Here is a 19387-nt window from a genome sequence, read left to right on the forward strand (position 1 = left end):
AAAAAATGAAAATGGTGATACTTATTTTTCAAGTGAATATTTCATTATTGTTCTCAATTAAATGGGTTTGGATGCTCTCGAGTTTATGCAAAATAAGTATTAATTTATTATTTTAAAATACATTAAAGAGAATAAACTGAATTTTTATCGTTTTGGAGGACTAAAATATAATTTTACTATAGAATTTTTAAACTAACATGTAATTTTTAATTAAATTTAAATAAAAACAATTTTACTATAAATAACAGTTTGGAGCAGACCAATGATAACTAGTAAAAAACTCTAGAGTTGGTTTTTAGTAGAATTGGTTTTAAGTCAAATCAAATTGTATTTAAAAATTTCGGGTTAATTTTAAATTTAAATTACTTTGGGTTTTAATTATTCGAAATTTAAATTTAAACTTCTAATATCGAATTTATAATTTTTAAATTACTTTGGGTTTTTTTATTTAACTATAACTTAACAAGTGACGAAAAAGATAGGGATTTTTGTGGGGGCCAATGTAAAATGTTTTGTGGACCTTTTTAGCCCTGAATTGTCGCGGAAGATTCGTTGGACAAAGTGGGGACAAAGCCATATTGTGGGCCAAACTAGCTATGCCTATATATCATTTGCTGTTATGTTTGTTTGCTAAAATTCTAGTTTTGCTCCTTCTATTATGATCAAAATTAAAATTTAGTTCATGTATTTTAATTTGGTCTAATTCTATATCCATTTTTATAATTTCATTAATTTAATTTAATATTATGCTTCAAAAGTCACTCGGTAATTAGATTTGATTGTAGTTATTTGTAATTGTACAAGTAGCATGCATCGACAACTATTGTAATTAATAGGTCCCACTTATTTCAACTATTAGGGTAATTAGTCCTACTGACTTTAAAATTTTTTATTTTTTATTTTTATTGATAAAGAAATAAGGGTAAATTACATCGCAAATAAAAAAATGTCACGTCAACAATCCCCGTTAGTGGATTAACGAAATTTTTAACGGTAGTAATTAATTTGAACAATTATCTTAATTAGTGTGACTAAATTGACCAAAAAAATTTAGAATGAGCAAAACAAGAACGACACCATTTTAAAGTGACCTGCAGTAAAATTTACCCAAGAAATAAATACCAAAAAGATGCAATTACACCATGTATGCCGAACATGTATAGGGAACCAAAATTCCTTGCAAATTACAAAGAGATTGTGGTTATTATCTTAGTAACTACATATTCATGCAATTAATTTGCAGTGTCTAAATACACTTGAAATATTGATGTTAAAATGCAGTGTCTTCTCATGGTGCCATGCCTCATGCCGGGAGGAGGGTATAACAAACTGAAATAAATAACGTGATATTTGGATAAATTAATGTCAAATTAAAATATAGGGACTAAATTTTAAAGTGAAGCATAGTAAAGCATGAAAACCATAATTTGACCTTCCATAATGTGATTACGTGGTATATGGTCTAAGATGCAGAATCAACGGTAATTGATCGATGATTTAGCTTAGGAAATCATGTGATTATACAGAATATTCTGCTCATTTATCCTTTTTCTTTCACTTAATAGAACCCCCCCCCCAAAAAAAAAGTAAAAACCATCTTTGCCCCTTTCATTTAAAGGTTAATACTAGTAACTGAGTTTAAATTTAATGTATAATTTAATATTTAAGTTTTTTTATCCACTTGAGTTTAATTTTAATGTTGAATTTAGTACTTAAGGTTTTCTTCCCAGTTAAATACTTATATTTTCTTACTAGAACACATATGTCAAATATTCATTAAGTCATATGACATCATTTAATTTGAAGATCTACTTGAACATTAAAATTAAATTTAAATATCAAATTAAATATTTTTAAAAGTGAATTAATTCATAAATAATGTAATGTAGGCTGCAAGGATTTCACCCCATGGATTCAGGCGTAGAGTCATTTCAAAATCATGGCCTGAAAATGGATCTGAAGGATCTGAAAAAGAAAATGGTCCCTTATTTGCTTAAAGAATGAAATGATATGTGTGGGTGGGTGGGTGGGTGGGTGGGTGGGAAGGGTTTGTCATTATCGTTGTCTTCCCCCGTCACCATCGATGATGGTTGATGTGATGGTCGCTGTCGGAAAAGGTTTTGGAGAAGGGAAATGGTCTCTCCCGAACACAGTTTCTATACCTTTTGCCAGCCATCTGTTTGCAAGATTAAAAAGGTACATTGTAGTAAACTTTTTAAAAAAAAAATTAGGATTAAATTAAAATATATATTTTTAAGGGTTAAATTGTAATTTTACAATGTATTAATTTATAGTTTTATAAATTATAGAGAGGTTTAAAGAGTAATTTTTATTTTAAAGGACCTAGAGACTTAGTAAATGTGATGAAAGTGCGTAAAAGTATAGTAGATAAATTAGTCATTATATATTAGATCAAAGAGTAAATTGATTATTTTTGTTAAAAATTTCATTTACTTGCACTATAAAAAATTGATAGGACTGATAGAATAATCAAACAATAACACATAATATGTCAAGTATACCTCATGCTGATGTACAAAAATCAGGTTTTAATAGTAGAAATGAATGAAATTTTTAACAAAAGAGTCGATTTGGTCTTTCATCTAAGGTACAGAGATTAATTTACTAACTTTTTAAAATAAAAAATAAAATGCAATATAATTTTTAATATAAATGTTTCCATAATACTTTTTTATACACAGAGTACACATGCCACTCTCCGAAAATCTTCTAATCTGCCTGGCTGTTAATAAGCTGTATGATACATTAATATTTATCAATAAAATCCCATAAAATAAATATACACGTTTCCATTAATTTATGATAGCAGCTTCACTACCCCTACTTTATAAACACTTCATTTTTTATCCTAAGCTTTGGCCCCAAGCTTTAATAAAACTACATTGGGATTGATCCTTATTTTGAAGCAAATAGCTCACTACCTAGAGCGATTTTTGCAGTACCTTCACTTTTTACTGTTGTCATTTCCATCTCGTTTTCACGGATCCGTTCGAGTTCGATCGAAACGGTGTTCATATCTGGCCGCCTTTCCCCGGGAAAACTCATGCATTTCAATGCCAACTTGATCATATCCTTAATACCATCCATGGTGAAGCTTCCAACTAGTCTATGGTCCACAGTCATTGCAACTCAGCCTTGATTGCACCTTAAAAAGAACAGTTCAACTATGTTACATCGAGCGTGCCAGGTGTATGTTTGATACGGGTATGGTAATCTTATAGTTCATATACTTACCCACTGAATTAAGCTCTCATTGGATCCCATGTAATTGATATGCATTGCCTCATCCTGTCCGGTTATAAGCTCTAAAAGGAACGCCCCGAAGCTATACACATCGCTAGTTTCGGTGAAACTTCCTAATACTTCCACCCTGACAAAAACCCGAGCATCAGTTTAAGGTTGTTTCTTTTAAAATGAAAATGAGTATCGATAAGAGTTCGGGATTACTCTGGATCTCGGAAAATATTTACACTAGATGTGTAAGATGGACTGGCTTCTTCTATCTTTTCGAGTAACATCGATACCCCCGCATCTGCAACTTTAGCGTTGAAGTCCTCGTCGACCAACACGTTACCCGTTTTGAAATTCTTGTGTATCAAAGGGGGTTTCAGGCCATGTAAATGGCATTAACCTCTAGCTGCCCCTAGAGCAATCGATAACCTCTGCTTGAACTCAAGACGAGTCGGAGCCTCTCGTCCGGTATCTGCCGAAACAAAAACACGAAAAGGTAATGCCACGGTGTCATGCAATGAATCTATGTTGTTTAATGAACCATTACCATATAGGTGATTGCACATGCTACCATTGGGTAAATATTCATATACCAACATTTGGGAACCACCTTCTTGACAATAGCCTAAAAGAGTAACCAAGTTTCGGTGTTGAATCTCGGACAAATACATTACCTGTTCCGAGTTCCGAGCTATTAGAACATAATGCACATGAACTATATATAAAGTGATCAGAACATGTTATAAAATTATAATACCCCTGCAACGAATTCTGGTCGGGGAATACCGGGATGTCTTTTGATGGCAACGACAACGTCACGAAGCAAACCTTTATAAACCAAGCCGAAACTTCCGTATCCAATGAGACTACTCTCAGCAAATTGTTTGGTAGCTTGCTCTAGTTCTTCCAACATGAACTCCTTTGCTCCTTGTGGTCCATATAAAGACGGACCGGCTGATGAACTCGGTCCAACTCCTCGATTCCACTCCGCTGCAACATTCATAGTGTTGCGGAAGCGACGATAATATTAATAACAATATTATCAGAAATATTTAGATAATTATTATGCCAATAATTATACTAAGAAAATTCCCAGTTAAATTGGAGGGGTCACAAATGGTCCCGCTTAAAACCCAACAACTAGACAGAACTCACTTAGATATTTATAGCAATAATAACTAAATAAATATAACCAACATAAAGCTATTAAATATAAGCAAACAAATAAGAAATAAAATACCAGAGATTTAACGAGGTTCGGCCAATTTAGCTTACGTCCTCGGACACTACCAAATCAATATTTCTTCTAGAAATATTACAAAGGAGAAGATTTTGGGATAATACAACCAAAGGGGGAGGGGTTCTATATATAACAAACCAAACCCCCTCCATTTCTATCTTTTCCTAATGTGGGATATTGCCAATATTCAACACATAGTTAGTAAACCATGAAGTACTACAAAAACTGCTCTGTTTCAGTGAAAGAATCTTACTTAATGTCGAAGGATCCGACGAGCCGGTCTCTGAAGCTCTATTCGAAAAACTCTTACATGACTTGAAAAACCAAAAGAATCCCATTATTACAGCCATTAAAGCAAGTGTTCCTGCAGCTCCACCAACAATAGTTGCAACCTTCACCATGTTCTGTCACTGGACTTGATCATTGAACCATCAATGGAAGTATTTAACTATTACATAGTTCACCAAAATGTGTACAACAAGATGCCGAATAAATCCAAATCATAGAATTGTGAAGTTGAAGGACTAGTTTTTAAAAACATTTTTTTACTACCTGTAAAGAACCAGACATGAAGGTGGTCCCTGTGACTATATTATATAGTGTACTTTTAGTACAAACAAAACAACATTCAGAAACCAAACTGGTTGAGGGAGAAACTGAAAAAATCTGAAATATAATCCAAATATTTGTCCAATGATGTTTTTAAGCATCTCATCATAGTGAAAAAGGAAATAGAAATAAACCCTATATATCTAGGTATATATATGTATAAATAAATTGCCAATAGCTGAAACAAGAATGTCTGGTCTATGTCTAGAACTTCCCTGTCATGAAAAAGAAATGGTGATAATAGAGCTTTGGAACTCATCAAGAAAGTTAAAAGAAAAATTATTAATGCCTCGCATGTGAGGGGTGTGTACAAACATAATACGGACTGAACAGGACACGAATACATACATGAACATGTATCGTTTAAAAAATGGGTTTTTAATTTGAGGGATACTGGTGAAGACATAATTATTGAAGGGATGAAAAAGAAAAGGTAATGATCAGTGAATCAAAAAATGAAGTGTTTTTTTATTTCCTGAATTAGCTCTTAAGTTTCCATTTTGCCTTTTTATGATGTGGAAAGGGAAGAGGGGGTACCTAATATAGAGAGGGGATGGGACTATATTGCAAAAATGTGGTCATTGACAGCTGCAGGAAAAAAAACAAGACAAATGCCAGTTTGCCACTGCAAGTATTGCAGGTTCCTCAGTTTCCATGCCAGTACATTCTCTTTTCTTTTCCTTTTAATTTCTTCAACATTGGGATATCAGAAGATATGACCATGCTAGAAGATGCAATCACGGATTCTGAAAGAAATTTTACACATTAATTATATCCACATTGTTGATGGTATTTTGAGACAAGGCAAAATAGACGGTGAGGATGGATGGTTCAACTCATTTAGTACAAGGCAGAGAGCCACTAAGCTAGGTGAACTAATATGAAAAGAGACGAAAGAGTGTTGAGTGAAAGTCGAATAAGGTAAGTAAAGAGGGAGAAGGGTTTAAGTGTTACCCTCAAGCTTTGGGCTTTAATACTCCTAGTGTTAGTTGGGAGATGTCATGTGTAGACTTCTTATATAGAAGTTAAGAGGTAAGTGATAAACTGGTTTATCATTATAGGTCTATCTGGAATGGTCAATGAATTTAACTAATTAAATTAATCAATGTTAAATAATCAATAAACTAATAAATTAAATTATCAAGTTAATTAGTTAAATAAATTTTCTTTTAATTCAATTCACCCAACCTCAGTTATATGAATTTTGTTATTTTAGTATTTTCAAAATGCCTAATTTAAGTTTTATTTTAATTTAGCATAATTTGCTTTTATAATATTGTTAATAAATTTAATTGATTCCCTTTTTCAAAATTAGTCTAAATTGATAACATTATTATTTATTATTAAATATGTGAATTTTAAAAAAAATGCTAAAATTTTAATTCAATATAAATTTAATATTAATTAAATATAATTAATTAAATTTTCACGTCATTTTTAACAGTAAAATCACCAATTGAGTATTAACTCAATTGACATGGGCATTGTTGTTAATATAAGAAGATGTGAGTTCGATTGCGCTGAAGCGCTTTATCGTCCTATTTATAAGTTGGGATGGGATATAGATAATTTTAGAATTTAGGTCAAAAAAGAGACTTGATATAAGCAAAATATTAAAAAAATAAAAATAAAAACAGTGAATCGAATTCATCAAAAAAAAATGAAAGAAGAAAATGGAGCTTTCAATCCACCTCAGCTTGAAAAATATATTTGCGATCCAGTTTTATTTCATGTAAAAATGGTACATCACGTCATTTCTTCTCAATAGGATTTACCAATAATACCATTGTCAATATTCAACCGAAAAATGATATTTAATTGAATATTTAAAATTATAGTTTAAATTTCTTAATTTTAATTTTTTAAAAATATTAATATTATAATAATTGAATTTTTTAAAATCAATTTTACTATGAATTTGGAGCGTTAAAGCTTGCATGCTATATAAATTGTTTGAATATGATATATTTTTTTAAAAAATTTTATCTAAGAAAAAAAAACACGAACTTGATATGATCATTCGATTGGATCAAGAACTGGTCAATATACTGATTCAAACAAAGGGATTGAACCGACCTCTAAGTGAATATTTGGAACTAGTAAAAAACTAAAAATTGGGAGAAAAAAAATATTAAACTAGTTTATAGTTTTTTTAATTTGTTATTAATTTTTATGAACTTTTTAATTATTTATTTAATTATTTTTGGACTGATGATCGAGCCAAAAATCAATGGTTTGATCAATTTCACGGTTAATTCTATTTTTAAAACATTGAACAACTTTCTTAAATTAATGAAATTGTTTTTTTAACATGTCAAATGTAAACTATCAATTTGATCCACGTGTATTAAAAATGCTTCGTATAGATACAAAGTGATATTTAATGTTTAAATTTACGGGTAAGCTAGCGTAAGACCGGTTTGATATACTACTAATATTTTAGGAGCTCACATAAAATAATTTGAAATTTAGGGCCTAATTTAAAATATGACAATAGATTGGGCGACATTTGTTAAATTAACCCTAAAAAAAAGGAGGGAAGCGTTTTTTTTTTTTTTTTTTCTTTCAAAGCAATTTGTTTTTTCAGATATCAGAAAAACCGTGGAGTTGGACAATTAGATTGAAAATCGAGCCGTTGTGAGTTGACTCGGTGTAACTCGGTCATGTACAGTGGATCCAGTGACAGCGATGGCCATAAGGCCGCCACTCAATGGAAGATCCCGCCAGCTTCGTCGATGCTTTGGGCCCCAGAACCTTCCTCGGTACATCGGAACCGGTGCCGGGCTTGGATCCGAAGCTCTAATGAGTACGTTTCTCGTCTCTCTGATCTTCATTGCCCTATAACACTTCCACAATTCTATTCTTCTTATAATTTTTATCAATACATTCAAAGTTTCTCTATTTCACTCAAAATGGAAGCTTATTGTGTTTAAACTTTTTTTTTGTCAATTTTGATAAATTGTGGGTCTTTCTTACTGAAACATTTGATGCTTAAAATTTCATTTGGAAGTGGAAGCCTTTTGGTTAAAGCTGAGATTAAGAATTCGATTAGCAGAGATTAAGAATGCATTAGATCTTGATTTTAGTTATAAATTCTTGGTTCATGCTTATGTAAATTACACCCAAAGTTACTAAAAACTTTAGATTAAGTCATTAAATTTTAAAAAATTACAAAATGGTTATGGAACTCTTCAAAAATTTCTATTTAAGTTTACCTTCAAAGACTTGTTTGCATTTTTTGTTGAAATGATGATGTAATAATAAATTTTATTTTACTATCATAGAGTTGTTATCATATCAATGGTAACCAGTTATGGCGGTGTTTCCGATATGCTGTTAATGATAGTATTCCTTGCAGGAAAAGCAACTGTCTCCAGGGATTAATGGAAACTACATAACGTGCATTATTGATGCATACATCTTCAAGATATACCATCCTTTTTCATAGTCATCAAATTGATGTTTTATTTTTATTATTATGGTCCCTGGTTTTTGTTTGTTATGTGCTTCGACCTGTTGCTAAGAGTTGAGTTCTTTTTCCTTCCTCGAGTTATCGAACGTATATCGAAACATGGAAGCTAAGAAGGGAAGCATCAAAGAGATATGATGTTTCCTGAAATATTCTTCCTATAGAAAATTCTAATGTTTCCTGCTTGTAGTACTTGAGAGCAAGTTTCTGCAGGTCTCACATCTCCAGAGACATGAATGATGAACCATAGTTTTACGACTCGGATTACTGATTTATTTATAAAAGAATCCATCACTGAAAGAATGTTATTTTTCTCTTGAAACAGAGATTCACACCGGAAATGGATTGAAGGCGGCGACTATGGCCTGTGCATCGAGGACGTGAGGGACGAAATATGGGATATGGTGAAGCCAGTTGATCTTCATTGAGGATTAAACCGGCCAACTTCCTGGCTTGTAAACATGGCCAAAAATCTTATCCAAGAAGGAAAATCGGTAAAAATATCATAGAAACCTTTATATTAAGAATTAAATTGTATTTTTTTCCTCTACTCAAAAAATAGACAAATTAATCTATATACATTAAATTAAAGAATAAACTGATCATTCTATTAAAAAATTAATCAATGTACATTAACATAAGATACACCTCACATGACTAGTCATTTATCATTGTTTGATTATTCAATCAACCATATCAATTTTTAATTATAGAAATGAATTATAACATAAAGGACTAATTTGTTTTTAGATATAATATACAAAAACTAATTTATTTATTTTTAAAATTGGAGCAAAATACTATTTGACACCTAGTGCTGAGTAGTCCTTGATTTTTTTTTACCAAAATCACCTTTAGACAAAAATAACGTAGATAGATTTTTAAAAATAATTGAAGTAATGGAATTCATCACAAAAGCATTTCTTCCAACTGCATCCTAGCACTAAGCAGTTGTTTATTCAAACTGTTCCTCCTACCGTATATACACATCTTGCATATGAGATGGCTGTAACTAGTCGGTTTCAGTCTAACACTATACATTGAACGGTTTCCTTGGAGTTGGTGCTCGGTTCTCCATAGATTGCAGTCTTTGCTTGAGGTGGAAAACTTCTACCTACAACAATTGAGTCGTTAATTGAGAAAGCTATTCATTAGAATTCGGCATACAGTTATCTCCAAAGCAACACAAGCCATACATACCTGTAGTTGGAATGCTCTGGCTCTCTCCCCTGCAAGGACTCCTCTAGTCGAGTGCAGCTCCTATAACAAAGTTTCAAATCAGGTACTCTTCGAAAACACTTTCAGTTTTACGAAGAATTGATAATTACCTTTTGAGTATCATCTAGAACTGCTTTAAGGAAAGCCACGTCGTGTTCGAGTCTTACATTATCCGAGTGAACTATGTTAGATATGTTGTTGGCCTCTTCTTGTGCAAGTTCTATACCAGCTAGTTTTTCTTTTACCAAATCCATCTCTTTCACTGTGTCTGCTAGTCTTTTCTCCATCTCCTCTTTGCTCTTCAAAGCCGAAGCTAAATTTCTCTCAATGGAGTCTCGGCTTGCCATTGCAGCTCCCAATTGTACTTCCAAAATTCCGTTTTTTCTACTTAGGGCAGCCAGTCTCATCTCGTAATATATGCTTGAAGGAGCTGATAGCGCTCCTGCTTTACCTTCCACTTCCGGAAATACAAAATTATGATTACCAACAGGAACGCTTGTGATCCCTTCGACCCGAAGGTTTGAATTTTCACATTCATATAGGAATGATTCATCTGAACGGATTTTGGTCCCTGGAGCATTAACCTCAACTCCTGTATCAGTTTGATTTGTTTTTTGTTCTGTTGCCTAAAACCCACAATACCGCAAATGTTAATCATATTGAAAGCATTAAAAGTATCATGGAGGTTACTGTACTAGGAATCAGATTATATTGTCTCCTCTACTCAAAAAATAGGTAAATTAGTTCCTATACCTTGGATTAAAGATCAGATTGATCATTTTTGTTAAAACTTTCATCTATTTGTACTATTAAAAACTGACGTGATTGGGGGAATAACAAGACAATGACATGTGGCATGCCACATATACCACATGTTGACATACAAAGTTTAGTTTTTAACAGTAAAAAAGAATGAAGTTTTTAACGGAATGATTATTTTTTTTTAGGTCTAATGTACAATGACTAATTTGCCCATTTTTTGGTAGAGGGGATAAAATGCAATCTAACTCCTAGTACAGAAGCCTCCATGGTACTTTTACCTACTGAAGGCAATAATTAACTAAGTGAAACTTTTATAATTACCTGCAGAATGGAACTTAAGTCCTCTGAACTCTTTGTTATTCTAACACTCGTGTTGTATTCTTCCTTGTTATGAAATTGTTTTCGTAATGAGACATTTCCGGAAAGAGGATTTTGATCCGCAAGTGACAAATCCGACAATGATCTTCTACCAGAACCATGGTCAATTACAGAGGCTAGATTTTGTCTAACAGCAGAATCAACCGAATGGTGAGACGAAGCATTAATAACAGGTTGGCTAGCCGAACGTTTTCCGGCAGATTTACCAGGATTATATTGCCGACCCATGGATGATTCGTTTTTCTCTATGATCAATACTTCAACCTGTGTAAAAAAACAATGAAGGGATTACAATTTGAACACTATCTAATCATCCTGAGTATACAAATTCAAACTTCAACCTGATTAGATGGCTCTTTCCGGCATCCACCGAACACAACAAGAAAATCCTTATCCTTGTGCTGCACGAGTACTAGGCTAAACCCCTGCAAGAACAACCCCGTTGCGCTCAAACAAAAATCCAACACGGCTTAAATCGATGACCAACCGGAAAAACTGGATGATAGTCTCTACCGGTCAAGTTTGCAAACTTTCCGGCTATATGTATAATTTACATCATGTATAATTAAGCATGTTGTTGACCTTGTTAGTGGTGATAGAAGATGGAAGTGATGCAACGGCCATGGACCACTCAGACTTCAAAATATCGTAGATGAAGGTCTCTGAATGTCCTGTAAACATTTCAGAATCAAATAAGAGAAGTTAAAATGAATGCAGACAGCAACACGTAAAACAATAAAATGAATTGCTAGATTTGTACACGGTATTAGGCATATGCTCAGCACATAAATAGGGAACAGGAAGATGGTAATAATTAGCTTTAATGCAAAATAAGGGTGAGTAAAAGTCGGTTTCCGACCGGCTTAATTAATTGCCTTCAGTCATCTGTTAGGCTAAAGTATGGGTTGGTTGGTTAAAGCCAGTTTTTTGGTTCTTTATACCGTACTGACCGAACAGGCCGATTACTCTCCCCTAATACGAAACAATAATAGTTCAAACCATTTCAAAATATACTATAAAAAAAGGTCGCCAAATCCGTGTATGATGCTTTTTTTCATCGAAGTTTATAATTCCATGCTTTCCTGTATAAGGCATACTTTTTTTCCTACTTCCGCCCCCAGCTATGTACCATTTTGTTCCACATAGAACTCCACAGCAACCAGCTCGTGGTGATGGATGAAAACCACGTATCTTTATTCTCGACCAAACCATCTAAAAATTATGAAGAACAATAGTAAGCATCACAATCAGACCGTAACACATGGCAAGAAAGCTATAAAAGCTTTTACAAACCGTTTCAAAGTCAAGCGAGTACATGTCATTCAGTGTCCTCGACTTCGATGCTCCACCAAATATGAAAAGAGTTTTATCATCATAAAGAGTTGCCACATGATTGGATCTCGGAGATGGTCTTGTTCCCCTGCATAGATAAGATCCGTATTTCTCTGACATCAAGTTCGGAGGGGTTTATAATTAGAAAACAATATCGGAAAATCTTAGAGCTGCTACGCACGTGCATTGAAGAGTGAGCCACGTCAAGGACTTCAAATCAAACATATGTAGGTCATTAAGTTTCTTCTTTTTAGCAGTTTCACCCCCGAAAAGGATTAAAACTGAGTTTGCCCTGACCACAGTGTGACCACTTCGTGCAACCTGGAAGCAACAAAAATGTTTATTAGAATGCTACTTTACAGGTAATTTGGCATTTGACGAGTCAACAAAAAGTACCGGAATTTCTCCTTTAGCTTCCATAACCGACCAACATTCCGTCTCTGTATCAAATGCCCATACTGCTAAACCATAAATTATGAACAGAAAACATATTACATCACGTACCCGCCCAAAAAAAAACGATAATAGCAGACCAAAAAAGAATATAATTTCGAACCTGAAACTCGGTCGTTCCCGGGGTCAGTTCGGCCTCCAACAAGAAGGGCCTTTTTCCCCCACGAAACCTGCGTAACAAAACAACAAACCAGCCTGATGATAAGATACAGTAACACGAAAAACTTCCTCGAAATCAATCAGAAAATACTTAGTCCAGTTGGGAAACACGGCATTGGCATGAGAATGCTATTAACCTCATCCTAGACATTCCTAATCCAATGTACACAATATACATACACTATATCGGGAAAAAACGGACTACATCACAAATAATACTTTACCAGACAATGGCCTTTGCACGAAGGAATCTTCAATGGAAAACTGTTCGGTGACAAGTAAAGCTTCGACGATGCTGTGGTCCAAGAAAAATTATCGAAATTAAGAACCTGCACATCATCTAACAATCCATTCCCGGATTCACCCCCGACCACTATCATCCTATTCCCGAGTACAGCGGCTGCGTGCTACACAAAGAACAAGTTTTTGACATATCAATCATAACACCTAACATACAAAGCAATCAGAAAAACCGAAAAAGGCAACAATGTATTACATTAAACCGTGGCACGGGTTTTTCGCCAGCAACCGATAACACCATCCAGTTCTCGGAATTCCCCGACGAATTAATCTCGGGGGCAGTCGAAGGATCAAAATCATTACAATGACTAGTACCAGCAGGCAAAGCTGATTCCACCTGAAACAAAGTTTGAAAGGTTTAATTTAACAAATTTCCCATTAAAAACAAAACCAAGTATCAAAAAAAAAATGCCTCACAATTGTATTGTTGTTTCTTTTGGATGGTCTTATAGGGCTTCTAGTTCCATGAACAGATTCTGAAAGTTGTACCTTTTTCACTCTAAAAAACACATCAATGCACCAAATAAGGTATAGAAATATAAAGCAAAGTTTGCAAATTTATGTACCAAGTCCCTCAATTTCTTACATTTTTCTTCATTGACGTAAAAAAGAAGAAGAAGAAGAAGAAGAAACTGACCTGTTAAGCTTCATACGTCTACGAGAAAAGCTAAACATTTTCATTTGAGCAGACCCTTTTTAAAGAGATCACTTTAACCCTAAAATTTCCACACAGAAATAAATGAAGCTACATTATCATCAAATAAAACAGCTGAAAAATAAACCCCAAAAAAGCCTAATAGCCAGAGCCATGGATTTAAAACTTAAACTGAAACCAAAGGTTTGACCTTTAACCATGAACTTTGAGATGGGGTAGTTGAGAAAACAGAGGAAAAAAGGAAAATTTTTAAAATATTAGTTTTGAAGGTTTTCAATTATGGAACTGGGTTTTTTGAGGAAATGAGCTGTACCTTCTGCAAGTAGTGTGATGAAAGAGAAAGAGATTGCAAACCATGAAAAAAACAAAGAGAATCTTTAATACTGATTAAACTAAATAATTTGTTAAACATTTGGGCTTTTTTTTCAATTAACATGTATATGGCTTATTTTCTATATATAAATTTAAATGGATTGTCATAGATTTTTTTAGCTTCAAATGGAATGGAAAAGTGTGGTGAAATTGTAAACTATGGCACAGTAGACTGGTTTTTTGACACTTGAGAGTGACAGAAGAAGAGTGAGAAATATCATGGAAAAGTTGACCCCTTCTTCCTTTGCCGCATATAATTTTATGGGTTTAATTTTATTAGATAGTCTTAAACTATTGTTGAACTTTCAAATTAGTCTTTAAATTTCAAAAAAAAAAATTTATAGATAAAATGCTTGTACTATATCAGTCATCATGCTTAATCATGACTTTAGGTGTTTCGTGTGTAATTAAAACACATGTGTAATTACTGTAACAAACTTATATTTACACACACATATTTATATAGATATAATTGTGATATATTTGTATGTATATATTCACATATATATATTTGTACAGATGTAATTATCATATATTTTTATGTATATATAATATAGTATTATTAAAAATCTAAAAATTAGATTATAAAAATGTGTGAAAATATTTAAAAAATCGATAAATTGAAAAATGGTGCATCAAAACATAATGATTGTGGTATGTATCAGCATTAGAATAAAAATAATATGCACATTGATACAGTATTGACTACTTTCTTTGTTTCGTTTTTTGTTATGTTAGATTCAAGATGTTTGTAAAATAAATATACACTTACTTATAATTTAATTTATGTGTTTTTAATATATTCTATATTAAATTTGAGTTGATATTTAAAGCGCAAGTTAATAGTTAGAGTAACAGAAAGATTGATGGATACAATTCTAATACTTTGAGTGCTTAATTAGAGAATTTGAGGTTCGGGACCAGTTTGGTACATAGATTATAATTCGAGGACGTTTTATAGAATTAACCCTAATTTTGTGTGTCGTTTATTTTTGTTGTTTAGTGTGTAATCTTATATTTTCAACAGGCAAGTGGAATTCATTACAAGGACCGGCTTTGTCTCGGAACTTGCGGCTACATGTTACAGTGGATCCGAATCTCTCCCAGAACACGTGTCATTTTCTTAATCAATTGATTAAATTTAAATCCTGAAAAAAAATGCTGTAAATTATTTATTAATATAGAATCCGATGATATGATGTAAAATCAGTTTTATACGATGTTGGATCTATAATGGGGAATGAAAATATATATATTTATTAAAATTTCATACAAAATTTAAATGATATTTTTGTTATAATGGTAAAATTAAAAGTTTGATATACGTTATATTGTTAATTCAAATTTTATTATAAATAATATATTTTATTTATAAAATATAAAAAGATAAAAATATTCTCATAATAATATAACATACTTTGTAAAAAAAATTAGTTTCTTATAAAAAATATTTTTTTTGATAAATTTTCAACTAAATTTAAGATCTAAATGATAAGTGAAGTTCAATCAAGTCGCGGCCTTGTTTCAAAATTCTTTTTAAGCCTAGGTCCGTTAATTAAAATGTTAATAAAATATTAAATATATTTTAATACAAATAATATTTTAAAATTAAGTTTAAAATTTAAATTAAATTAAAAACAAGTTAAAATCGATTCAATATGTAAAAATACTTGTTTAAGTACAATCCAACTCAGACTTGACCTATTGGGCTAAGCGTCCAACCTAAGCCTTTATATCCCCTAATCCCACTCTTCTTGCTTTTCCTTTTTCTTATGTGAATTTTGAGCCCATTTGAAATAATAATAATAATTATAACAAACCCGTTTTAAACTCATAATTTTTAAAAATTTTAAGTTATTTTCAACCTATTCTGTATTTGTTTTAGATTCAATTGAGTTTTTAATTTAGAAACTTATCGATTAAACTCTTTACTTATTATATGTAATAGTTTACCGTTAAATTTAGTGGCTTTCGAAATAGAAAATCTTGTAAATTATTTATTAACACATAATCTGATGATATGATGCAAAACCAGTTTTATACCATATCATATTTATAGTACATTCATAGAATGAGTGAAAATATATATATATATAATTGCTAATAAAGGGAGGAGAATAAGGTGATGTAACAAAAGTCGTTTCACTTATAAAGGTCTAGAGCTAAAATAAAAACAAGAGGATAGGTCACAGGTTGATAAAAAAATAAATGTTTAGAGTAACTTTAGGGTGTTCAACGGTCGATCACTTAGTCCATAGTTTTTCATAGTATTTATAAGAAAAGTCCTCTTATCTACCGGTATGATATTGGCTAGATAAGCGTTTAATCATGTTAAATGCGTAATGAATAATCATGGACGCATATTATGGGATTCTATCATTATGAGATAATTATGCTTAAATAGATTTCTTATTGTCTTGGAAGTGTGTTTACATTAAGATAGCGTTCACTGTTAAACACAGGTGGTGGGTTCTATTTGGAGTGAATCGAATGGTTGTGCTTAAAGGGTCAATACAATGTCAACGATACATTTTGGGCTTGCCTTGTGTTCTTCTTGGCAGAAGGGTATAAAAATAACAAATATATTTATTACAATTTCTTATAAAATGCAAATGATGCTTTGGTTGTAATGGTAAAATTAAAGGTTTAATATGAATTGTGTTTTTTGTTCAAATCTCATTATGAGTTTTTTTTTTCTTTATCTATAAAATATAAAAAGAAAAAAAAATACTTTCATAATAATATAACTTATCTAAAAAAATATAATTTTTTAATTGAATTTAGATTTAATTGATTGACGACACTAGACTTGTTTGGAGTTAAGTGAAGTCGTGCCACGACCTATTTCCAAAAAAAAAATTCTAAGTCTAGGTTCATTTTTAACCACCCAAAAAACTCGTTTTACAGTTTAAAAATCAATAAAATATTAAAATTAATTTTCATACTAATATTTTGCATAATTTTATAATTAAATTAAAAAATATTTTTAATTTTTTAAATTGAAGTTAGGATGAGACAAGCCAACCCAAAAAAATAAAAATACTTGTCCAAACTCAATCCAAGTCTGACTTGACTTATTGAATTGAGCGGACTATTTGACCTATAAACAAGTCTAGATGACACCAATTCAATTATAATTATTTATTATAATAAATATATACACACTTTTATGAGTTACGACAAGTTATTTTCATGTCATAGATTAATAATATAACTTAAAACTGAATAAATAAATAGATAAATAGCAAACCCTAGAAGATTGAGAGAAGGGTAAATGTAATATATATATCTCGAATTAAAAAAATTTAAAATTCTAACTTTATATTTTCGATATTTAGGGAAATAGGTCGATTTTAAAGAGAGAAATTGAAAACCCGTCTTGTAGAGCGCACTTTCAATCACCTCAACTGAAAAAGTATTCAATAGAACACATTTTTTGTTTCTCTCTCTAAAATTTACCTATTTTCTTAAATATTAAAAAATTTAATCTAAAACACTAAACATTTTTTAAATCCGACGCATATCTCAAAATTTATGAAACCAATCTCGTAATCGACTCAATAGGAAAGCCAAGGGCCATTTGCCCTTTCTGTAGGGTCGTTTTGTTTACTTTACCTATATATATACCCTCCCTCATAAGTAACTTAGCATATATGCTACCAAATAAGTTGTATGTATGTATGCTATGCAAGTGTATGTATGGAGAACATATTCATAAATGTGGATACATAGCTGAAAAGACGAGTAGGGCATAATAATGTCAACTTTACGGGACAAAAGAATAATAATAAAAAGAAAGAACTGTAATGTAATGCATGCAAGGACGGATCGCAGAATCCCGTATGTTCGGGCTTTTGGGTTGGTGAGGTATTGCATAAATAAAATAAAATATTTTTTTACATTGAATCGGTTTTAATTTGTTTGATTAGATCAATTATTAGAATACATCAAATAGCATGTGTGTTTTCTCGTGTAGTGTTTGGAAAGTCACCTAATAATATAATAAAATGTTTAGGCAACCATTATAATTAGTGGATCTCACTAAATTGTATGTAATTAGAGCACTCTAATTACATTTTTCAATACTTAAGGGGAAGCAAGAATTGGAGGAATTACACAAGAAATTACACCTAAATTTAATTTTAAATATTTATTTTTTATACAAGTTTAAGCTATAAATTTTTATATTATAAGCATGAACACATATATATGAGCGTTTGGGATGGTCATGATTTATATTATAAAATCTAAAAAATCATCTTATAAAAATAACTTGTGTATTTTATAAAGTTATAACAACAAAAATATTATTTAAATCTTATTTTTTTAAAAGTTATGATAAAAAAAAGTTTATAATTATTTACATATTATAAAAGTGTTATAAAATATTTATTTATAAAAAGTTATGGTCAATAAATATGGGTATAACTTATTTATGTGTTCATGCTATATACTAAAAAAATAATATGCTTATTTGTAAAAAAAATATGTTATAATTTTTTATCATAACTTATTTGTAAAACACACACACAACTTTCTAAAGGTATGACAAAAAAAATATTATTTATAAGAAATATTATGAAAGTTATTAGACAATTTATAAAAACTTATTCATAAGAGAATAGAGCTAAACACAAGCACCAGATACAACTCATGAACTCTTTCAATTTGAGACATTCAAGACTTCGAAAATGTGGTTGAGAAGGCCTTTGTTTTGTTATTCTAAATAAATATTTCTCATATTAGCTACATCACCTTAGTACAGTATAAAAAGACAATGTTAGATCATACTAACATGTTACATATTTCATAGACTCATTCATTCGTAAGTAGGTTTGAGATGATCCATAAGTTGAAGAGTATATGGAAGAAAAAGATTTTGATAATCTTAATGATATAAATTCAAATTTAAATGATGATGAACTTGATCAAAAACTGACATGTGATACATATTAAAGAGGAAATGATCCAATAAATATGAAACATTAAAACAATTAGATAAAATTGTATACGATGTTTATTTTTCTTATTATTTTTATTAGTAATCGCATTATCAACTACATATTCTTACTAGCATAATATATATGATGATATGATTTTAATTTTTATTATTTATTTATAATTTCTTTTATCATGCTAATTATTTTTTATAGGTAAGGAATACTTCTCCATCCAAAACCCCAAAAGT

At 31.2% G+C, this 19387-nt stretch overlaps 2 protein-coding genes, 1 non-coding gene and 1 pseudogene across 7 annotated transcripts; 2 read left to right on the forward strand and 2 right to left on the reverse strand.

Annotated features, from left to right (window-relative positions):
• Nucleotides 1-2658: 2658 nt before the first annotated feature.
• Nucleotides 2659-5573, reverse strand: LOC107935106 (serine/threonine-protein kinase-like protein ACR4; annotated as a pseudogene).
• Nucleotides 5574-7667: 2094 nt separating this feature from the next.
• LOC107935099 (probable serine/threonine-protein phosphatase 2A regulatory subunit B'' subunit TON2) lies at nucleotides 7668-9293 on the forward strand. Its single transcript, XM_016867659.2, has 2 exons — nucleotides 7668-7907; nucleotides 8896-9293. Exons 1-2 carry the CDS (start codon nucleotides 7765-7767, stop codon nucleotides 8996-8998), a joined length of 246 nt encoding a protein of 81 aa, XP_016723148.1. The 5' UTR covers nucleotides 7668-7764; the 3' UTR covers nucleotides 8999-9293.
• On the forward strand, nucleotides 8687-8806 carry LOC121206945 (small nucleolar RNA snoR104). Its single transcript, XR_005902115.1, has one exon. It is a non-coding gene; the product is annotated as a small nucleolar RNA snoR104 (small nucleolar RNA).
• Nucleotides 9294-9423: 130 nt separating the features above from the next.
• On the reverse strand, nucleotides 9424-14290 carry LOC107935098 (acyl-CoA-binding domain-containing protein 6). 5 transcript variants are annotated; one of them, XM_041077347.1, is made up of 16 exons: nucleotides 14141-14290; nucleotides 13810-13888; nucleotides 13590-13671; nucleotides 13369-13509; nucleotides 13097-13279; nucleotides 12817-12883; nucleotides 12657-12718; nucleotides 12442-12581; nucleotides 12222-12348; nucleotides 12026-12140; nucleotides 11511-11599; nucleotides 11270-11353; nucleotides 10872-11192; nucleotides 9899-10414; nucleotides 9771-9830; nucleotides 9424-9684 (listed from the first exon to the last, which is right to left on the reverse strand). In XM_041077347.1, exons 2-16 carry the CDS (start codon nucleotides 13851-13853, stop codon nucleotides 9604-9606), a joined length of 2112 nt encoding a protein of 703 aa, XP_040933281.1. In that variant the 5' UTR covers nucleotides 13854-13888; nucleotides 14141-14290; the 3' UTR covers nucleotides 9424-9603. The 5 variants fall into 5 exon arrangements, with proteins under 5 accessions (XP_040933281.1, XP_016723144.1, XP_016723145.1 ...); XM_016867655.2 differs by having other exon boundaries at nucleotides 12657-12721; XM_016867656.2 differs by having other exon boundaries at nucleotides 12657-12721; nucleotides 14018-14144.
• Between the last annotated feature and the right edge of the window lie 5097 nt (nucleotides 14291-19387).

Source organism: Gossypium hirsutum, chromosome A09 (assembly GCF_007990345.1).
Source record: "Gossypium hirsutum isolate 1008001.06 chromosome A09, Gossypium_hirsutum_v2.1, whole genome shotgun sequence".
Classification (NCBI taxonomy): Eukaryota; Viridiplantae; Streptophyta; class Magnoliopsida; order Malvales; family Malvaceae; genus Gossypium; species Gossypium hirsutum.

Excerpts from the sequence above, each read along its gene's own strand:
- LOC107935098 (XM_016867655.2), bottom strand. The coding sequence starts at position 13,853 with ATGAAAATGTTTAGCTTTTCTCGTAGACGTATGAAGCTTAACAG. Across the intron at positions 13,672-13,809 it reads AGACGTATGAAGCTTAACAG|AGTGAAAAAGGTACAACTTT; the intron begins GTCAGTTTCTTC and ends TGTGTTTTTTAG. Across the intron at positions 12,884-13,096 it reads CGTGCAAAGGCCATTGTCTG|GTTTCGTGGGGGAAAAAGGC; the intron begins GTAAAGTATTAT and ends TTTGTTACGCAG.
- LOC107935099 (XM_016867659.2), top strand. The coding sequence starts at position 7,765 with ATGTACAGTGGATCCAGTGACAGCGATGGCCATAAGGCCGCCACTCAA. Across the intron at positions 7,908-8,895 it reads TGGATCCGAAGCTCTAATGA|AGATTCACACCGGAAATGGA; the intron begins GTACGTTTCTCG and ends CTCTTGAAACAG.